Source organism: Cololabis saira, chromosome 10 (genome assembly GCF_033807715.1).
Source record: "Cololabis saira isolate AMF1-May2022 chromosome 10, fColSai1.1, whole genome shotgun sequence".
NCBI lineage: Eukaryota > Metazoa > Chordata > Actinopteri > Beloniformes > Belonidae > Cololabis > Cololabis saira.
Genome location: NC_084596.1, coordinates 19,740,816 through 19,763,431, shown reverse-complemented (window position 1 = coordinate 19,763,431; position 22,616 = coordinate 19,740,816). Strand labels below are relative to the sequence as shown.

The window sequence follows — 22,616 nt, the reverse complement described above, 5'->3', positions numbered from 1 at the left end:
TTGCCCCTCTTATACCTTTGGGCCTGCTGTCGCTACGCCCCCTGCAATGTGGCTGGACAGCCTCGCCTGGATGCCAAGAGGCACGGGCGCAGGCTGGTCAGGGTTCGCGGGTGTGTGTCTATACCCTTGCACCCTGGAAAGGCGGGACATTCCGGCTGAGGGGTGTGCCCTTAGGCGCTGTCCCCTCCCTGCCGGGAGGCTGTCATCAGTAGTCCTCCCGGGTCCGCACGGGCCACATCAACGTGCTGGAGCTCTGGGCTCTGCACTTCGCACTAACATTTTTTGCAACTCCTGTGGGGGAGGCACGTGCCGGGTCGGTCGGACAGTGTGTCCACTGTTCCTTGATCGGCCACCAGAGGGGGCCCCGACTCTGCACAGCTGCTGCAGGTGTCCCGGGGCCTCCTAGCGTGGACAGCTCCTCGCCTGCCCGGCCTTCGGGCGATGTTCCTGCCTGGAGACAGGAACCGGGTGACGGACTTCCTCTCCCGGCGCAAGCCGCCTTTGCAGAGGGTCCTCCAGAGGGCTCACGGGCTCCTCTTGGTGGCCCCCTTCCGACCGGGGAAACATAGTTTCCACTGCTGCGGGGGCTCTGCTGCGACACAACATGACGCCCCCCAGAGGGACCGTCTTTTCCAGCCGGGGATTCAGGTTTTGCACCCCGACCCCGTCGCTTTTGGCTCCGAGTCTGGCCGCTGCGGCGCCCGACCCATTGTTGTCAAGCTGTCCTGAACCCGTCAGGGCTGGCATCTCGAATGCCCATGTGCCTCCCACCCGCCTCTGGTATGAGTGCGAGTGGGGGAGATTCTCTGCCTGGTGTGCAGACGGGGCAGAGGACCCTGTTCTTTTCCCCGTGGCCACGATCCTGGGGTCCCTTCGGTCCCTCCTGGATGGTAGCCGTGCTCAGTCCACTTTAAGGGTGTATGTGGCGGTCATTTCGTCGCAACATGCCCTGGTTGAGAATGCCACCGTGGGGTGCCACCGGCTGGTTTCTCTTTCTCAGGGGGGCTCTGAGGCTGCCCCCCCCGAGGAGCCCAAAGGCCCCAGTTTTCGATTCCATTCGATTTTTATATAGCGTCTAATACAACAGATGTTGTCTCTAGACGCTTTCCAGAGAACCTGAACATAAACATGAATATAAACCCCCGAGCAGTGTCGGACCTGCCCATGGTGCTAGGTGCCCTCTCTTCTCCACCCTTTTGGGCCCTTGGCCCGGGTGGGCCTGAAGTGGCTCTCTACGGAGATAGCTTTTCTCCTCGCCATGACATCGGCGAGTCGATGAGTTACATGCCCTGTCAGTCAGCTCAGGGGCTATGTTGTGGCCGAACGTGGCGTTCCTGCCCTAGGTCCTGCAGAGAGTGGGCCGAGCCCTTTGTGCCCCGTACGGGCCCTTGCTGCTTATGCTACCGCGCCTGTGCGACGGTCGGAGCAGCTTGTTCTCTGCCATGGTGGCCCCAACAGGGGGCGTGCTGTTTCTGGACAGCGCCGTCCCACTGGGTGGTGGACACCGTCGAGCGCCCCCACAGGGCCAGTGGCCGCCCCTTACCAGTGGGGGTGAGGTGCCACTCGGCCAGAAGCGTCGCAGCTTCTTGGCTGCCCTGCAGGGGGTGCCTCTGGAGGACATCTGCACCGCGACTTCGTGGACGTCGCCAGACACGTTCTCCAGGTTTTACCGGATCAATGTCGCCACTGCCCAACCATTGGGCGTGGTTCTACTCCCGGGTCCTTCTGCCCCTGATCAGTGTGGTATGTGACCGGGATTCTATGTGACATTGTTGGTATTCGTCATCCAGTGCTTACAGCACCGCCTGGCGGTCAGTAGGGACGAAATAGAACGAAAGTTACGCCTGTAACTACGGTTCTATGAGTCCCGGATGACCGCCAGGCCTGCCGGTCACTCCGAATCCTCGTGCTCTCGCGAGAAGATTCTAGGAGCCGATCCCATGCTGACGCCGGAAGATATACCCTTCCGGGGGTCATGCAGGGGTCACGGGTGACGTGACATTGTTGGTATTGTACTCGACATGCGCATGCGCGAGGGGGAGATATCCAGTGCTTACAGCACCGCCTGGCGGTCATCCGGGACTCATAGAACCGTAGTTACAGGCGTAACTTTCGTTTCTCTGTGATCCTCTTTAATGTTTACAATTTTAGGCTTCGTAAGATTTAAAACTTGTCCGAAGTGCACACAGCGGTTCAGAAGAAAGTATCACTCTAAGATCTGACAAGTTGAGCTTACTTAAAAGAATCTAGGAAACCGATTACACTTAAAAAGGTACCTATAACTAATGATCATAAGTGAAGTTTACTTCATATTTACTTGTTAAGTTTACTTTGAACCTAATTGTACTTAACTTTGTGAAGTTTTTTAAACTTAAAAATAGGAATATATATATATATATATATATATATATATATATATATATATATATATATATATATATATATATATATATATAGTATAATAAACTTGATCTTTCTAAGTGTTTCCAACTTAAATTAGCCAAGTTAGTTTCACTTAACTGAATACTTAATTTTGTGAAGTTATCTAAGGGAAGGCAAGGCAAGGCAAGTTTATTTATATGAGCACAATTCAACACAAGGTAATTCAAAGTGCTTTACATCAACATTAAAAGCGGCAAGACACAATTAAACAGTAAATAACAAATAAAATGAAATAAAATGATAAGAAAAGAGGTAAAATAATAAAAAACACAAGTTGTTAAAAAGTAAGGGCAGTAGAGTACAGCAGGTACACATGTCATTCTTAAACTTAAAGTAGCAAGTATAATGATCTTGACTTTTGTAAGTGTAGGCAAGCTGAATCTCCCAAAACAGAAGAACATGAATGGTATAAGATAAAGCGGATAAATCCAGTTAGGAGCAAATTTCTAAATTAGAACTTAAATATGGAAATAATCCATTTGTTTAAAGATTTTTGATTATGTGTCCAGTTTTTTTCCCACATTGCACAAATTATATTCTCATCTTACATAATTTCATTATGTTTAAGTCTTCGTTCTGATCATGCTGCTAATTAATAAAAAAGGGATGGATATCATGAATATTAGAGGGCTTTTTGTTCTTTTTATAGACTTGATGGATTAATGTTTCCAAAAGGAGTTCAGAGTCTGCAAGTGAAGACAACAGAACCTCATACAGGACTACTGTTGTAGTGCTCTACAGGGTCGGTTTGTTGGGGTCGCGGCTCCCACTTCAGACTAGGAACATGAAGGGGAATGTCTTTGATGCGACTGTACAATCATTGGTGAAGACGATGTAAATGTGCTGCAACTTGTCCTGACAACAGTTAAAGAGTGCAGGGTAATTGTGATTTTATTCTATTTTATCTATTTTGTCTTGAGCCATGATGACGTTTAGGTTGAGGATGGGAAACTTTACACTAGACAATGGCGCCACCTAGTGTTCCTGTGTCATGGGCTGCTGGGAACCAATGGCTACTACCAAGATCTTTAAATCCTTTGGATCTTTGGACTGAATCTGGAAATGTTTCCAGACAAGCAAATAAGTGAGCTGGATTTTTTTTCTTTGTTTCTTTTCTTTTATTTCCTTGATGTTTGTAAATCTTTTAGGCTTCCTGAGTGTACAGAAGAACTTTAGTGCTTTTGTAGAGACATTAGTTGAACCTATATGTAGGTATGTATGGGTGTATGCATATTTAACTCACATCTCTACAGATCACGAAGGAACCGTGCTAAACACATTTCAACATAATGACCATCACCAACTTGACATTGAAAATGACATTGATCCTGTAAACAACTTCTTTTATAATACTGATATCGACTGCCGATATTACACTGAGGACCAATTCAATAAGGACGTCAGCTCTCAAGATGAAATATCAATAATCCATTTCAACAGTAGAAGCATGTATGCCAATTTCCAAAGCATCAAATATTATCTGAGCCACTTCGCACATCCCTTTAATATAATTGCAATATCTGAAACTTGGTTTAACAGCGACAAGGGTACCGACTTTGAAATGGAGGGCTATGAAATGACATATAAAAACAGAGAAAATAAGATTGGAGGGGGTGTGGCTTTATATGTGGACAAAAACTTAAATTATAAGGTGGTGGAAAAACTGACAACAATGGTGGATAATGTGCTAGAATGTGTCACAATAGAAATCCTAATGGAAAAAACTAAAAATATCAGAGTGAGTTGCATATATAGATCACCAAGCTCCAATATAGACACATTCAAGGATTGGATAGAAGAAAACTTCACAAATGCAAATCATAAAAGTACGTATATCTGTGGAGACATCAACATTGATCTACTAAATCCAAATAAACACAAAAATATTGAAGAATTTATCAATACCCTGTATAGTCTCTGCCTATATCCCAAAATCACCAGACCCACCCGAATTACTGCTCAAGGCGCAACACTAATTGACAACATTTTTACAAATGTAATAACTAACAATTCTGAGAGCGGGGTATTGATAAATGATATTAGTGACCACTTGCCAATTTTCACAATTCACCACTGTATCATTAAAAAAAAAAACCATCAGGACAATAAACCACACTACAGACGGATCAAAACTGAAGAGTCTATGGAGGCATTTAAAAATGACCTAATATCATATAACTGGGAAATAGTCTATAAAGAAAAGGATGTGGATAAAGCATATGATGAATTTATACGAATATTTAAATTATTATATGATAAAAATTGCCCAACTAAACTAATTAATATGAATCACAAATATAATAATAATCAATGGATCACAGTAGGCTTACTGAATGCCTGCAAGAAGAAAAATACATTATATAGAGAATTTATTAAACGGAGAACGAGAGAAGCTGAAGATAAATACAAGAAATATAAAAATAAATTAACTAATATTATGAGAACATGTAAAAAAGAATACTATGATAAAATACTAGAGAATAACAAAAATAACATTAAAGGGATATGGAAGATATTAAATACTGTAGTTAGGAACAACCCTAGACATAAAGAGTATCCACAGGACTTTATTGAAAATGAAAAAAAGATAAATAATATGGACAAAGTAGTAAATAAATTTAATAATTACTTTGCAAAGGTTGGACCAAAACTTGCAGCAGAAATACCCGAAACATTATCAGCAAACACAGCCGAGAGTTATGTAAACAGCAATTCCACTTCAATGTTTTTAAATCCCATAGATGAAGATGAAATTATTGACACTGTCAATAAATGTAAAAACAAAACATCGACGGACTCAGAAGGAATTGACATGAAGATAGTGAAAAGGGTAATAAGGGGGATATCTAAACCACTCACATACATCTGCAATCTGTCATTTGAAAACGGTCAAGTCCCACACAGAATGAAAATAGCAAAAATCATACCTATGTTCAAAGATGGTGACAAATCCCACTTCACAAACTACAGACCTGTCTCTCTTCTACCACAATTCTCAAAAATCCTAGAAAAAGTATTCAATAATAGATTATGCAACTTCATAGACAAGCACAAATTATTATCCGATAGTCAGTATGGTTTCCGTTCAAACAGATCAACTTCATTAGCTCTAATAGACCTCATTGAAAAAATAACTAATTCCATGGATAAAAAGAAATTCGCTGTCGGTGTATTCATAGATTTAAAAAAAGCCTTTGACACAATTAATCACGAAATTCTAATCAAAAAACTGGAACGATATGGGATACGGGGGTTAGTGTTGAATTGGGTGGAAAGTTATTTGAAGAGCAGGAAACAATTTGTGCAGATGGGTGAATATAAATCAAAATGTGCTGACACTGTGTGTGGGGTCCCCCAAGGGTCAGTATTAGGGCCAATATTATTTAATTTATACATAAATGACATAAGCAAGGTATCTGATGTATTGAAAAGTGTATTATTTGCGGACGATACTAATCTCTTGGGAACAGGTGAGAACTTGCAGCTACTTTTAGACGTGATCACCTCAGAAATGTACAAAATGAAAAAATGGTTTGACCAAAATAAATTATCATTAAACATAGGTAAGACCAAATTCATGGTCTTTGGAAATTATAAATCAAATAGCCAAATTCAAATTCACATAGATGGAATACAAATAGAAAGAGTTAAAAAGATAAAATTTCTGGGTGTGATCATAGAAGAAAAAATTAGCTGGAAGCCTCACATCCAACATGTTCAAAACAAACTGTCAAAAAGTATTTCATTATTAGCAAAGGCAAAACATTTCTTGAACTATAAATCACTACTCATTCTCTATAACTCATTGATCCTACCCTATTTAAATTACTGTTCGGAGGTTTGGGGGAACACATACAGAAGCTCACTTCACTCCTTGTGCATATTACAGAAAAGAGCTGTGAGAATAATATACAATGCAGGTTACCGGGACCACACAAATGAATTATTTTTACAATCTAAATTACTAAAATTTATAGATCTAGTTAATTGCAATACAGCAAAACTAATGTTTAGAGCCAAGAATAACTTATTACCAGGACATATACAGGGGATATTCTTTGAAAGGGAGGGAGGTTATAACCTCAGGGGCCAACTTAATTTCAAAATTATCAATAGACGCACAACACTGAAGAGCTTCTGTCTGTCTACCTATGGTGTAAAACTTTGGAACAGCCTGAGCATAGATCTAAAACAAAGTAAAAACACATCACAATTTAAAAAAAGATATAAAGAAACTTTTTTCTCAAAATACAGGGGCGAATAAAAATGTAGATATATATATATATATAGATTTATTTAATATGTGTAGATATATAGATTAATATTATGGAAACATGTTATATATATGTATATGTATGTATATGGATATATAGTGATATATTATACATACAGTATTTATGTATGGATATATCTCTGTTAATATATATGGATATATAGTTATAGATATGTTGGTAAATGGATGTATAGTTATGTTGATATATAGACTTATATTATGTTTTTTTTTGTGTTCTATAAGTAAGCTCATTGATTCTCTTGCTATTTTGGAAAAATGAATATAAGATTTGGGGGTAGGACCTGATAAGTATATACTTCAATCCTACTCCCTTTCGAATATGCTGGTGGATCTGCGAGGTCTGTCTTGTCTTTTTTTTTTTTTTTTTTACTTTTTAGTATTGTTCTTTCTAATTTGCATATTCGAAATAAAGCTCAATAATAAAAAAAAAATAATGTATAGGTATACATAGATATAGAGCAGATGCAGTTAATAGAGACAGTATAGTGTAAATAAGTATGTTTATATAAATATTTATATGGGCATGTGTGTACAAATATATAGAAATATTCAACTATGTGTATGTATGTATAGGTATGTGTGTGAGTATAATTACAGTATATAATAATAATAATAATAATAATAATAATAATAATAATAATAATAATAATAATAATACTGTTATTTAGCAGTGTGAGTACAGTGTGTGAGTATTTATAAATACGGGTTAAATAATTAGTGAATAGGGGTAGGATTAAATAAGTTTACACTTCTTCCTACTCCTTTTTTGCACATGTAATTTAAGATATCAAGTGTTAAAGGATGAAATTCTTTGTTTTGTTGTTTTGTTTTCTTAACTTCTCTTGAAGTGTTGTTTTTTACATGTACAAAAATAAAAATCAAATCAAATTAAATCAAATTAGATCCATTATTGTTCAGTTCTTGGAACGCTGATGCAAAGAGGGTTAGAAAAAATGTTAAATGTTAATATACTATTTATATAGCACTTTACAGCCACCTCTAGGTGAGCTAAAGTGATTTACAGAATAAAACATACAACAATACAACATACAATCATAAGACAGAGCAAAAAATAAAATAGAATAAAAAAGGACTAAAAAGAATAAAAGAATAAAAAAGAAACCTAAAGTCATCGGAGTTGATTTAAAAAAAAATGTATTTAAGAAATTCATGACATGATAGAAAAGGTTTAGAAAAAATAAAAATAAAAATTGAAATAATACTTATATCATAAGAGGGGGTTTAAGAAAACATTATGGGTGTGCATAATAAATTAATCATGCAAGTTGTAAAAACTTTTATTTTGAAGGCTGTTTTGGCGCTTACAGGAAGTACCATCTCGGCTCAAGTGCAGACTCCGCTGTTCCTGGAGGGTTGAAGGTTTTCCTGAACTATTCGGTCTGTATCATGAGTCTGTATGAGTTACCTTGTAGTTTTTTACAGTGATGAGCGCCGTCATTCCTCGCATAGAGCAGCTCTCCAGCAGAGTCGTGCGGGTTCTGGGCTGCAACCCGGGGCCGATGACCCTGCAGGGAACCAACACTTACCTGGTCGGGACCGGGCAAAGGTGGGCAAAGTCAGGCTCATGTCTGCAAAACCAGACCTAATGCTGCTGTTCTTCCTCATTATCCGCGGTTACACGGCACTGTTAGGCGAGGATCAGGTTAACTGACGCATGCGAGGTCGCGCCATATTGAAGTGCATTTAAGTTTCCTTTCATTTTAGATATCCTTGCTTATAAAGAATAAACCTTAACATAGTCTATAAATGGAAGTGAATACTGAATTGGCAGTATCTATTGTTCATTTCGGCGTTCATGCAATGCAAATAATTGCACTAATTTGAACAGTATTTAGATTAATAATGATATTATTTTATTTTTTTGATTGATTGATTTGATTCGATTTTGTACATGTAAAAGACAACAATTAAAAGAGAAGATAAGAAAACAAAAAAACAAAGAATTTCATCCTTTAATTAATATCTTAATTTACATGTGCAAAAATGAGTAGTAAGAAGTGTAAACTTATTTAATCCTACCCCCATTCACTAATCATTTATTAACAAGTATTTATAATAACTAACTATACTATAAGTATACTCACACACGCTGTACTCACACACTTACCTATACATACATACACCTAGTTGAATATTTCTATATATTTGTACACACATGCCCATATAAATGTACTTATTTACGCCATACTATCTCTATATTAACTCCATCTGCTCTATATACCGTATATATATCTACATATACACATACATATTTACACACATACACTCATATATACATACACATACACCCATATATATATATATATATATATATATGTGTGTGTGTGTGTGTGTGTGTGTGTGTGTGTGTGTGTGTGTGTGTGTGTGTGTGTGTGTGTGTGTGTGTGTGTGTGTGTATATATATATATATATACACACACACACACACACACACACACATGCATACATACACATATACATAGCTGCCCATTTCTGTACATTAAAACAAATCTACCCATTCACCCAATAGTGTTATATGCAGGTCCCTAAAGGCCACTAAACCCCTTCCTCTGTACCTTGTGAAAATCATGTTTTTATATTTATTTATAGGCAACTCCCTGTAAAATGAATAAGGGACACCTCATCAACCCGATTGCCTTCACCCTTCCTGGCGTGGTGAATTTTTTTTAGCCCCTTTTTTTGTGAGTGAAACGATTTTTTTAACTATTTGACTCGAACCTGAATTGAATTAGTTGCATATTTTTGAATGCCATGAACACATGGAAAACAAATTATTATCCAGCAATTCACTTTAATACAAAATAACAGAATGAACTGAATAAAATAAGTATCTTTCTTAAACAGAAACCTGTCCTGCTTAACTTAAAATTGTATAAATTAATATAAAACAATAGAAAGAAAGCAGAACATCCATTCTGTAATAGTGCACATTTTTAGTGCAATAACAAAAGTGCAGACAGAAAGTCTGTAGAAAACTTGTAAACATATTTGTGCCTCAAAGGCCATGACTGTAGGCTACAGTTGTAGTAAAACAGAAAAAAAAAATGTTTTCTGACTCTCACAGTAATACGGGACAAAGTGCGTCCCTTTTCAGCTCAATATGGGATGCAAACTTTAGTTTATAAATACGGGACGATTCCGTTTTTCAAGGGACGGTTGGCAACCCTATTTAAAAGCCAGTTGCTTTACCCCAAATGTGCTAAATGTTTTCAACACATGCCGGTTGATTTTAAACACTCCACATGTGACAAATATTTAGGAGCATAGATGATTTATTAACTCTTTCTTTTCGTGTAGTGCAAGAAAATGTGTGGTCATAGCTTAAAACCAAAGCATTCTCTGGAATTAAGTTAATGTAGGGTTTTAACGGCCAAGTCCACTCAGGAGGAATTGCTTGCATTAACTTTCAATGTTTTATTTACTCTCTTATTACAATAATAGTGTTTTAAACTATGAAAAACTGACATTTAAACTGTATTTCATTGGAGAAGTAACTCTTTTTACCATTTGATGTTATTCACTGGACTCAAACTGCTTAATTTTTTTTTTTTTTAATCTGTCTGCATATACTGTATATTAATGGTTAGTACCATCGAATTGGTGAAAACCTTTATCCGTGACGCGTATATGCATTGTAATCTTACAGCACATGTGCGTGAGGACCAAAATCACCAAAGTGAAACGCAAAACGACAACACGGGAGAGCAGGAGCAACAGATGCTTAAAAACAATGTCCTAATGTGTCCAGGCGCGTGCTGATCGACACAGGGCAACCTTCTGTACCAGAATACATCAGCAACCTGAAACATGCACTGGGCCAGTTCAGCACCAGCATCCAGGAAATCATCGTCACACACTGGCACCATGACCACACCGGGGGGGTGGAGGACATCTGCAGAGACATCACCGGTGAGTCAAATCAAAGTTTATTTAGACGGGACAATGCATATTAATGAACACTATATTAAGCAGTGTAAATACACCGGATTTTAGTAGAAATGCTAGTTTCCACCCGCAGTCCCCACAGAAAACATAAAAACAATTCAGTCAAACAATACAATCAAACAAGGGAACAAACATAAAACATAAATAGTAGCAAAATAGATTTAGCAGCATTTAAAAGCAGTATGGATTGTATCTAAAGTGACTTGAGTTTAAAGTGGCTTGAGCAAAAAATGCATATTACAATAATGAAATACCAGAGATGGTAATATTATGGTACTGAGAGTATCCAAGTTGTGTGACAAAAAAAGTGCGTGTTGCATTGCACATTGTCCTAGTAGGTACAAATTAAAACAGATAATTAACAACAAACTACACAAGTTTAAGCCTGGTTGTGATAACAGCATTGTTCCTCCAATAGCCATGATTTAAAATGTTTGGTGAAAGAGGTCAGAGTCGGAAGTGAGTCCCTGTGTTTAGGCTCAGTGAGCTGGATTCGTTCTAATCTCGATTTAAGTCTGGCCACCATTGATTCCTGCACGATAACGGGTACAAGTGTGCAACGGAAACTTTGCAGGATCAGTTTGGTTTCAGCTCATTTTACATGTCAACAGTTTCTGTCAGGATACTGTCGTCATATTTTCACGATGTCATATTGCTCTTTTCCTTCCTGCAGGATCTGAGGTCCGAGTCAGCAAGCTGCCCCGCTCCACCCACGTCACAGAAACGGCAGGAAACAAGAGCTATACCTACCTAAAAGATGGAGATGTCATCAAGACTGAAGGAGCTACTCTCAAGTAAGTTTTTTTTTTTTTTTTTTGTTTTGTTTATGTAGTTTCCAAATAAATTGCATGTGCAGCCAGGCAGCAGATAGTTTGCGAGAATCAGGCTCTGACACCGTGATGACATGGTAGTCACCTGCACCAGTCACCAATAACATGGATGGAAATGTTTCACTATCCCAAAGGGATCACAGCCTTTTTCAAGGAGTAGATTATTCCAGGTCCAGACCAGTAGAAAGGTGGACTATGGTCACATGAATCCCAAATGCAGGAAAGTTTCTGCACTGCACCCCTTTGAGTCCATAAATAGTCGGATCCAGTGGCACGAGGCAGCATGGGGGAGATTTACTATCATTACCAAATTAGCATGTGGTTGCAATTCATAAATAGACCAGATGGGAAAATCCAGTTCTGAGGGAGATGTTTTACACACGTGCTGATCTTTAAAAAGCCGCTACTAGCTCATTTCCCTAATCACAACACTTGTACACATAAAGGCGTTCACACACGTGGCTGATTTATTATTATTCAGCATAAGGGCACAAAGCGGTTTAAACAGGGACAGTTTCATTTGCACACTTGTGTTTTTAAGAACATACATGTACATGTTTCACCTTGTTGGTGTGTACTGCTTGGAGCGTGGCCTTATTGATTATCGGGGGGTTGTAATTTATCGACAGCACACACTGTAAATCCCTCAGTAAGCATCACGAGACATGCCGCCTCCACGCCACACATTGTTTAATGATTTGACAGCATGTCTAAGTGAAGAAGTCTGACATTTGGAGAAATATCAATAAGGAGAAAACAACCTTTTTGCTGAACAGCCAGCTGTACAACATCATGGCGGGAGAACTGAAGGCTCCCCCCAACTAAGCTGAAAACAGATGTTTGGATGCATTTTGGATTCAAAAAACACAAAGCCAGCAATGAACTGGCTCAATTGTTAATGTAAGCATTAATATTTTTGATTAAAGTACCAAGTTAGAGTTAGTTTCTACAATTTACAGCATTAGTTCTCCGAGAATCTCTTCCATATTCAAGTAAAATTGGTACTTTTCTCTGAAATATCCTTACCTGAATCGAATCGGGCCCTTGTGAATTGAATCGAATTGATTTTGGAAATCTGAATCGATACCCAGCTCTATTCAGAAACCATCTATTGTGATTAACACTCTCTCCTCTTGCCGCGTGGAGCATCCTCCTTGAAGCATTTCCAGGGTAAATCATGGTGGAACTAGCAGTGATTTATAGGCACAAAGCGTCACAGAGTTTGCACGAGGAGCAAAACCAGGGGTCACCAACCCTGGTCCTCGAGGGCCGGTGTCCTGCATGTTTTAGATGTTTCCCTCCTTTAACACACCTGATTCTAATTAATCATCGTCACCAGCTTGTCATCCAGGGCTGCACAATTCTGTTAATGACACAGTCACTTGTATCATGGTGCAATGAAGCAGGGAAACATCTAAAACCTGCAGGGACACCGGCCCTCGAGGACCAGGATTGGTGACCCCTGAGCAAAACCATTGTAAATCTTCCAATATAATTGCAGGCATATGAAGATTAGTATGTTTGCAGACTTTAATTGGTAGAAACACAGAGCTCCTCAGTTGGAAATGTCCGGCCGGGCTTTGACAGGAGTCCTGTCAGCATCCGTACCAGCTCACCACCGGAGCAGACGCCCTCATTTGTTGTGGGTGATTGTTATTGCTTGACAGAGTGCTTTTCACGCCCGGCCACACGGACGACCACATGGCCCTGCTGCTGGAGGAGGAGCGCGCCGTCTTCTCCGGGGACTGCATCCTGGGCGAGGGCACGGCCGTGTTCGAGGATCTCTACGACTACATGAGGTCGCTGAAGATCCTGCTCAGCTCCCAGGCCGACCTCATCTACCCCGGTGAGCGGACCAGCGTTGGTGCTACTGGTTATCTTTGTAAAGAGAGAGAGACCCTTTATTACTTTCTCCCAGCCTGTACATCCTGGTATGGGTGAACACACACATTTATACATTTACGTCCTGTATGGTTCCCTGTTTCAACTCACCTGAGTCTAATCAAGGATCGTAGTCACTAGTGTTGTTTCTGTCGGCGTTTTAGTCAAAGATTGCATTTAGCTAAACCCATTTTACAATTCAAACAAGGTTATCTTTTTATTATATTATTGATACCTTATACACTCAAGAATACATTCATTCCAGATACAGAAGACTCTCATTTGAGTTTACAACATATTTATGTTTCCGCATTTCTGCCCATCTTTTTCTTTTTCGACGACACATTGGGTTTTCTTTACCACGTCTATGTAGGAAAGTGTATCCAAAGATGGTCTCTTCTTCTTCTCCCAGCCCCAGAGAGGATCCCAGCGTTTCTCTATGTAACTTTGTTTTTAATTGACGTGAACCTAGAGCTCTGCGTTAACGGCATCAGCCTCTAACCTGCAGCTGCATCTTCTGTATCTGATTCCCCGCTGCAGCGACTGGGATTGAGGACGTGACGTCACCCAGCAGCAGAACTAAACCAGAGGAAACTACTGAAAACATGGACATTAAGGATCTTTGTTAGAACATTTAGTCTTGTTTTGGTCAACAAAAATGAAGACACATATTAGCAGTTTTTTTTATTTCGTAATCTACATTTTAGTCTCGTTTTTAAACCTCTACGATATTGCATTATATATTTAATTATCGTTATCATCACATGACCAGCATTTTCGTTGCGTCTCGTTTTCCTCAGGTGATAAAGGTTCTTTGACGACGATATTTAGCCATAATTTTCGTTGACGAAAGCAACTTTAGTAGTCAGCACGTCATGAGGGTCGGTTAATGACGGGGCCACGTCTGTCAGGATTTGTTCAAGCAAGGAAACACCTGAAACCTGTGTGACCCCGGCCCTCAGGACCGACTGTGTGACCCCTGCCTCTGTAAATGCATCACCTGCGATGCCGCTGAAGCTCCATGAGATGTCTGCTCAGTCGTCTGTAGGCAGACTGTTTATTCCTCTGGAAACATCCTCCACTCTTGGCAACACTTCCAGCTCTCCAGTAGTTTAACCGTTTTTATTTCCTGCCTCAATGATTTATACACAGAAACAACATAATCTCCTTATGTGGATTGATATGATTTTGGTCAATTCAGTACAACTCATTTTATTTATATTGAGGTCTAAACTGTAATGCTACTTTGAGTGACAGCTGAGTGCACCGAGCACAGCAGATGTGTTTCTGTTGTGATAAATCTGCTCCCGCTGCAGGTCACGGGCCCGTGGTTCAGGACGCCGGCTCCAAGATCAAACACTACATCAGCCACCGCGATCAAAGGGAGCAGCAGATCCTGGCGGCCGTTCAGGACGGCGAGGGGAAGCCCCTCACTTCCATGGAGCTTGTCAAGATTGTGTATAAGGTCGGGAGAACCCGCCTGTTCCTTTGATTTCTTCATCCTGTTGTTTTCTTGTAAAAGGCAGGAGCTGAAGTGCATCAACCAAACGCAATAAGTTGTAGATGAAGTCTTTGTTCTTACAAGTGTCATTATCTACCCTGGATGAAACATGAAAGTAGGATTGCACAAAAAGGTGCATATACTTAGGTATCAGATGTGATATGATGTGTGAAGCGTATCTGAAGATGCACCACCTGCAACCAGTCACACAGGCCATCATCCAAGCCATGCGTGCTTATACAGGGCAGCTGCGGGTCCTTAAAAAGTCTTAAATTCAATTTTTGCTAAAATAAGGCCTTTAAATGTCTTAATGTGTCTTAAATTTCACTCCAAAAGTTTTAGAGGGAATGTATCCAGTCATCATAATCTTCATAGTCTTCATCGTTTTGAGGAGAATCTCCTGCGGAGGTTCTAAATCTGTGTTGCCAGGTTGGGCAAGTTTCAGCCGAATTGGGCTGAAAAATATATATTTGGGCTGCATTTCCTGGTTTTTACAAAATATTTAGGAGAAATTATTAACAAAATTATGGCAGAGAAAAGTAGTAACGTACACAATAAACTCACTGATATTTTATCTGCTTTAATCTACTCAATTTAATTGTAGTCTTTGTTTGAGCCGGAACTTTTTTTGGCTATTTAGTGGTGTTGTGAAGCTTGAAACTTATTACACATTTAATAATTAACAGTTTTGACATAGAGAACGAATGATTACGGGTTGGTTTTTCATTATTTTGGCGGGTTTTACATCACGTTTGGGCTGGAACCTGTCAGCCAGATCTGGCAACCTCGACCTCAGCGCTGGATTTCTGGATTTCTTAGTGAGAGTCTTTTAGGTCTTAAATTTAGTTTGAAAATGTTATTAAAAAGTCTTAAATTTACCTCGGTCAAACCTGTAGACACTCTGTTATAGTCAGCTCTCTGCTCTCGTTCCTCCAGGACACCCCTGAGAACCTGCATCCAGCAGCCAACGTGAACCTGGTTCATCACCTGAGGAAGCTGGAGAAGGAAGGGAAGATCTCTCTGGGTAGGTGGCTTCACTCTTCTGCTACGACTACGGGGATGATCAGAGGAGGCATCTCCACCAGAACAGGGATGTGCGGTGTATATTGGGTCATTATGGGAGGAGAATGACTTGATAAAACGGATCATATGGTGCGTCGTACTGGCAGGACCCCGGCAAATGTCGCCATCGCGGCAAAGCTGGATTAGAATAATGTGAAATTGATAGTTCTCTTAAACCTTGTTTGTGAAAGTGGCACTTCTTATTTTACTTGTGTAATTTAAACTTTTTGGTGCATTTGTACATCCCAGATTTTATTTTCTCCTCGGTGCACAAACTGCTTTTTTAAACAAAGATGTTTCATATGAAAATACAGTTATCGATACTTAAAAATGACCTGTGTCATGCTGTTCCCCGCAGTGAAAGACTCCCCGCAGAACGACAAATGGAGGAGTAATCTATGAAGTCTACCAGCACTGACGTGAAATGATGCAAGTCCAGCTGCTCGACGAGTCGCCACGACGCTCACAACCTTGAAGGGTCAACCTTTCACCGTTGCTTATGCTTGAATGCCTTTCTGTTGATTGACACGTGTATAAATGAAGACTCATTAAATGTTCCAGATGTTTTCTGACTTGGAGAAAACAGGAGGAGTGGGACTCATCAGGACCAGGTTCTAGCTTGGTCCAAAGTTTGTAAATGTGTTTGAAGGTCAGCTGAGTTCTGTGAACAAGATTCCGATCCGACCAGGCGACCAGATCAAGTGTGTTTTCTTGTTTCTCTCTTTTGTCTTTAGCACTTTCACAGAGTGAAAAACGCGTCTTGTTTGAAATATGCCGTGAATTTAACTGTCGGGCGAGGTGTTATGAGAAATAACCCTTTCTTTGTGGGAGTCATGCTCCTCATTTGATTCCGCCTGAGAAACCAGCGCAGAAATACAGAACCACGGGTTACTCCGTACAGACGGCAGGCTGAGCAGGACTGTTAATGCTGGAAATTACTTGCTGTTTGAGTCTGTGTTTATGCTGCCATATGCGTTAACGTCCGCTCACACAGACAACCCGCTGCTTTGTAAACGGACCTCGCTCCAACCACGCAAGGAGAGCGCGTCATGCTTTGGGTTGCCACCCGTCCCTTGAAATACGGAATTGTTCCATAAAGCCTGAATTATGGTTCTGCGTTAAATTGACGCAGTTATAATTTGTTATGATATTGTTGATTATGGCTCACAGTTTATGAAAACCCCAAATAAAAAATCTCAAAAAATTTGAATATATTATGAAATCAATAAACAATTCAATCATCAAAATTATAACAAATAAAGGCTTAACATACAGTATCTTGCTTTGCCTGTAATGAGACTATGTAATATACATGTATTAGCTTCACCTCTTAAGTTGAATTATTGAAATAAATGAACTTTTACACCATTTTCTTCACCTGTAGGCTATATCCGTGATTCCCAACCCCCGGTCCGGTACCGGGCCGCAGAGCTGTTACTACCGGGCCGTGTAATGGCTTGTGTTCCGATCATAATTAGGGCTGCTAACGATTCGCCGACGTTGTCGACAAAAATTGATAATCAAAATTGTCGACAGTTGTCACCAGATGTTTTTTTCCAATGGAGGCATCTCACTTCACTTCACCTCATACAATCTCTGCCGAGAGCCGCGCAGCACGACAGCGTCTCAGCGCAGCTGTGGGTAACAAAACTGCAAAAGTTCGGGAGCGTTTTAGCCTGGATACGGCGAATAAAAAGAAGACTTGCAAAGTTTGCAAAGCAGACCTTGCTTATCACGGGAGCACGTTGGTAATGCACGAGCATTTGAAGAGAAAGCACCTCGGACAGTTGAACGAAACGGACTCGCCTTGGTAAGATATTAAGCGTATTTTGGCTTTAAAACAGAGCTTTAACGTTATGCCTGACTGTGCCTGACAAAAGTATTTTAAATTAAATGCATGCAGTCCGAAGATGAGAGCCACCATGGACCCCTTTCTGCAAAAGAAGCAGACGTCTTCCCTGCAACAGGCGACTGCCCTCACTGAGTCAGTAAATGCTGATTTGTGATATCAGCAGCTCTCCATGGTTGATGGTGACGAGTTTCAACAAATGATGCACCAGTTCAACCCAGAGAACGTCCTGCTATCCAGAACCCATTTCACCCACTCGATGGAGAAAAAATACGAGACGTTTTATTATAACACAATTGCCTGTCCTTAAAAAATGAAAAATAATGGACAGAGGTTTATTTATTTATGGATTTATGTCTATACTGACTGATCACTGTGCGCCTGTCCTTGGTTTTTTTATTTACTTTTTGTATGAACAGCAGCAAAGTTGAATAAAATATCTATTTTTCATTGAAGTACCCATCTTTCTCGTGTTTATTATCATTTGCCACATAATTAAAGCAACCTCATGCTAAATTTAAGAAAAAATTACTAATTATCCGATTAGTCGACTAATAGTTTCAATAATCGGTGACTAGTTGACTATTAAAATAGTCGTTAGTTGCAGCCCTATTTAAAATGCGTTGTTTTTTTCTAAAATGTTTATTAAAATTGACATCAATTGTCAACCGGTCCATGAGCTTTTTGTTTATACTTCTGCTGGTCCTTGGCACAAAAAAGGTTGGGAACCCCTGCGAAGTTTGCAGGGTCACGGGCAGAGGTGTCAAGTAACAAAGTACAAATACTTTATTACCTTCGTTAGTCGTTACTTTTTACTTTTACTCCTTACATTTTCATGCAATTATCTGTAGTTTTTACTCCTTACTGAAGAAATACACTCCTATGAAAACGCGCGTCGAGAAGCGTTGGGCGCGGGCCGGCGCGTCAATTTGAAGTTGAAAAATCAGAACTTTATGCAAATGAGCAGCTGCGATGCCGAGGCAGCGTCCAATCACAGACCGGGATTCCTGCGCCAAGGCGGCGTCCAATCACAGACCGGGATTCCCGAAGCGAGAAGCCTTGCCCAAAGCGGGAGAAAGACAATAGAAAAGTGCAGAAGATGGAGGAAAAATTGGTAATAGCGGTATCTGCATTCCCAGAGCTGTACGATGTTACTCTATTTATGTATAGCCTACAGACATCAAAAAGAAAATCGAGGCATGGAAAAAAGTGTCAGAGACTGTTGGCATATCTGGTGAGTGAAGGGCTGAAGGAAAAAAGGAAATAAGTGTAGATTAATGTCGGTCTACATATCAAATAAATCTCCTTGTGATTATGCTGGACTGGGGTTGCCACCCGTTCCTTGAAATACGTAATTGTTCCGTAATTGGGAATTAAAAGTTGCGTTCCGTATTGAACCAATACAGACACAGACACAAATATATTATTTCCCACTACACTCAAAGTGAGATATTTCAAGCCTTTATTTGTTATAATTTTGGTCATTATGGCTCACATTTTATGAAAACCCCAAATAAAAAAATAAAAAAAATTAGAATATATTATGAAATCAATAAACAATTCAATCATCAAAATTATAACAAATAAAGGCTTAACATATCTTGCTTTGCCTGTAATGAGACCATGTAATATACATGTATTAGTTAGTGAAATAAATTAACTTTTACATCATATTCTTCACCTGTACTACAGGTTGCACCATATTCTACCCTATTCTTGATAACATGCTCAGTGAGTTAGATAGACGATTCTCAAAACCAAACTGTGTTATAATGACAGGGATCCAAGCCTTAAATCCTGCAAGCACTACATTTTGCCAAGAGGAGGCTATCTTTTCATTTGCTTCTATTTATGAATGCAACATCGATGACCTCAGACATGAGCTACACCAAATGAAAAGGATCATAGAGAGGAAAGTAGCATCAGGCATACAGAAGCCCTCTAACATAGTGGAACTTGCTCAAATAATTGAACCTTTTAAAGAGGTATTCCATGAGCTCTTCCGATTGTACAAAATTGCTATTGCCATACCTGTCAGTACTGCCTCCTGTGAGCAGCTTTTCCACACTCAAGCTTGTTAAGACGTATTTGAGATCCATCATGGATGATGATAGACTGAGCAATCTTGGTGTTTTAAGTGTGGAGTCTCATCGAGCTAAGTCCCTGGACTTGGATGACTTTGTCAATCGTTTTGCTGCAAACCGGGGGCCTTTCTCAATACCAAGAACGCAAAGTATAGACTTGTGTTCTTGGAGAGTACGTTCTTGCTAGTCGTTCTTGGAAGAATGAACTCGCAAGAACACGAGCACACGAACAGTTTGAGACGATGAGTTCTTGCTGGTATTGCGCAATACCCGACGAAAGCCTCCTAGCTGGGCTTTATCAACCAAAATAGTTGGTTTTGCGATATGTACACATCATATAATATACATATATACACACACACACACACACACACACACACACACATATATATTGTGGCAGCCTACATCAGCTGAGCTTAGAGTATTGTATATTGACTGATATATATATATATAATATAGATATATATATATATATATATATATTAGGGGTGCAACGGTTCAGGTAGCCCACGGTTCGGTTTCGGTTTCGGTTTTTAGGCCACGGTTTCGGTTCGGTTTCGGTTTAAGTTAAACCTAAATTATGGTTCTGGGTTAAATCGACGCAGATCCTACGGCGTAGGGGTGCGCGCCGCCGCGTACCCCTACGCCGTAGGCTCTGCGTTGGTGTAACGCAGACCCATAAATCAGCCTTTATGTGCATGAAGAGAGCTTTTTTTTCTAAAATTATCTGTTTATTTCTCTCATCACTTTTCAAATGGGGACGGTTTCCCTCCGCGAAAAGATTGTAAATTATTATAATTATAATTATTACAATATTACAAAATATTGTAGCTTGATCCTGATATGGGAGAGTTACAAAGTGGGGAGATCAGCCTGAATTCTCTCGTCTCTCTGCCGGTCACAGTAATGCACGTGATGTCATGAAGGAGCCGGTGGTGGCGGAGGGAGGGAGGGCTGAACCTCGGGTTTTTTTCAGGTGTTTTAATTTAATTATTGGGGGAGTTTTGCCCGAGACGTTAGAGTTGGAGTCTGCCTTTGTTTATGACTGTAAAGCTGTTTGTTTCCTTCCTGTAAATAAACCGGCCCGATCAGAGCCGTCTCCGCCCGGTCAGTGTAACGTTTCACTGACCGGGCGGAGACTCTGATCTTCCACCAGCCGGTCTCAAGCAATCATTACAGACAGTAAAAGCTCTGTTAACTGTTTTCACTCCACCGTCGTTGTAACCAACAGCGAAACCGAAATGATGCCACCGGAGATTTGAATGAAGCCGGCGCTTCTTCGAACTTTTTTCTCTCAACTCCCCCGCTCCGTGTCTGTTCTGTGTGAGGGGGAGTGGGCGGAGCTACAGCAGTGACTCGCGGAGCGCTGTTCTGCAGCAGCTGACAGGCACAAAAACACGCGGATTGTAAAGCATTAATGCAAAATTAATGGCAAAACCGAAAATCTGCGGCACACATGGGCGTATTGAACCGTGGAGGGCGAACCGAACGGTTCGGTTTTATACCGAGAACCGTTGCATCCCTAATATATATATATATATATATATATATATATATATATATATATATATATCATACATATATATATATATATGTATGATATATATATATATAATATATATATCATACATATATATATATATATGTATGATATATATATATATATATATATATATATATATCATATATATATATATATATCATATATATATATATATATATATCAGTCAATATACAATACTCTAAGCTCAGCATATGTAGGCTGCCACAAGTGTATACTAACAATGTAATGCCTATTTTCAATAAAGCAGCAACAATATAATTTCATAGTACATGTTATTTATTGTATTTTATTTTGTTTTGTTTACATGCTTTTAAGTCTCACGAGCCAAGAATTTTCTCTACGTCACGAACCAACGGCGGGAAAAAGGTTATTGTTTGTGGATCGCGTTGATTTATTGAGAGAGGATATTTAAAGAGATAGATAGAGAACATATATAATTGAATTTTGGCAAGTATGGACCGGGCAACCGTTGCAGCTATAGTCGCCGTCAGCATGCTTTACTGGCAGGCAGAAGAGGAGGCTGCTGAGCTGAGGAGGAGTCTGGCGCTCAGAAGAGCCAGGAGGAGGAGGAGGAGGGCGGAGAGACATCGCGCTATCCTAGCGTTAGTCTTTGGCCTTGTAAGTTATCTCACAAAGTTTCCCTAAAGCAGCACTCGGTTTTCCATGATTATTAAAGTTAACGAAATGATTATGATACGGTTTAGAAATATTAAGGTATGAAAGGTATGAATAAAGACATGATTAACAGGATCCTTCCCGATCCCCTTTCTTTCATTCATTCATTTCCAACCAATCAATCCAACTTGGCATCTGACATTTGATATGTGATATTGTTGATGATGCCCCAGCACCACCTTGTGGTGAAATCATGGAGGGGACCCTGAATGAATAGGATAAATGATTATAGTTACAGGTAAATACAAGAGCATGGAATTAACAAAGACACAGCTACATAAAATCAGATTGGTTTTATCTGCAAATGTTTTCTGGACTGAAATATTTGTCTTTATACATCTGTACATATTTTTAAATGAAATATAAATAACCAGAGCAGTTGGAACAGACATTTTTATAATAGAAGAGTAGCACCTTTAGTCCTAGATTTAAGAAATAATGGTTACTCACATCTCTAGGTTCGGGTAA

General features: G+C 39.8%; 1 protein-coding gene across 1 annotated transcript; it reads left to right on the top strand.

The window, feature by feature from the left end:
- The first annotated feature begins 8,067 nt into the window (after positions 1–8,067).
- Positions 8,068–17,344, top strand: lactb2 (lactamase, beta 2). Its single transcript, XM_061731956.1, has 7 exons — positions 8,068–8,303; positions 10,506–10,666; positions 11,376–11,496; positions 13,200–13,378; positions 14,730–14,878; positions 15,851–15,938; positions 16,335–17,344. Exons 1-7 carry the CDS (start codon positions 8,182–8,184, stop codon positions 16,376–16,378), a joined length of 864 nt encoding a protein of 287 aa, XP_061587940.1. The 5' UTR covers positions 8,068–8,181; the 3' UTR covers positions 16,379–17,344.
- The last annotated feature ends 5,272 nt before the right edge of the window (positions 17,345–22,616 follow it).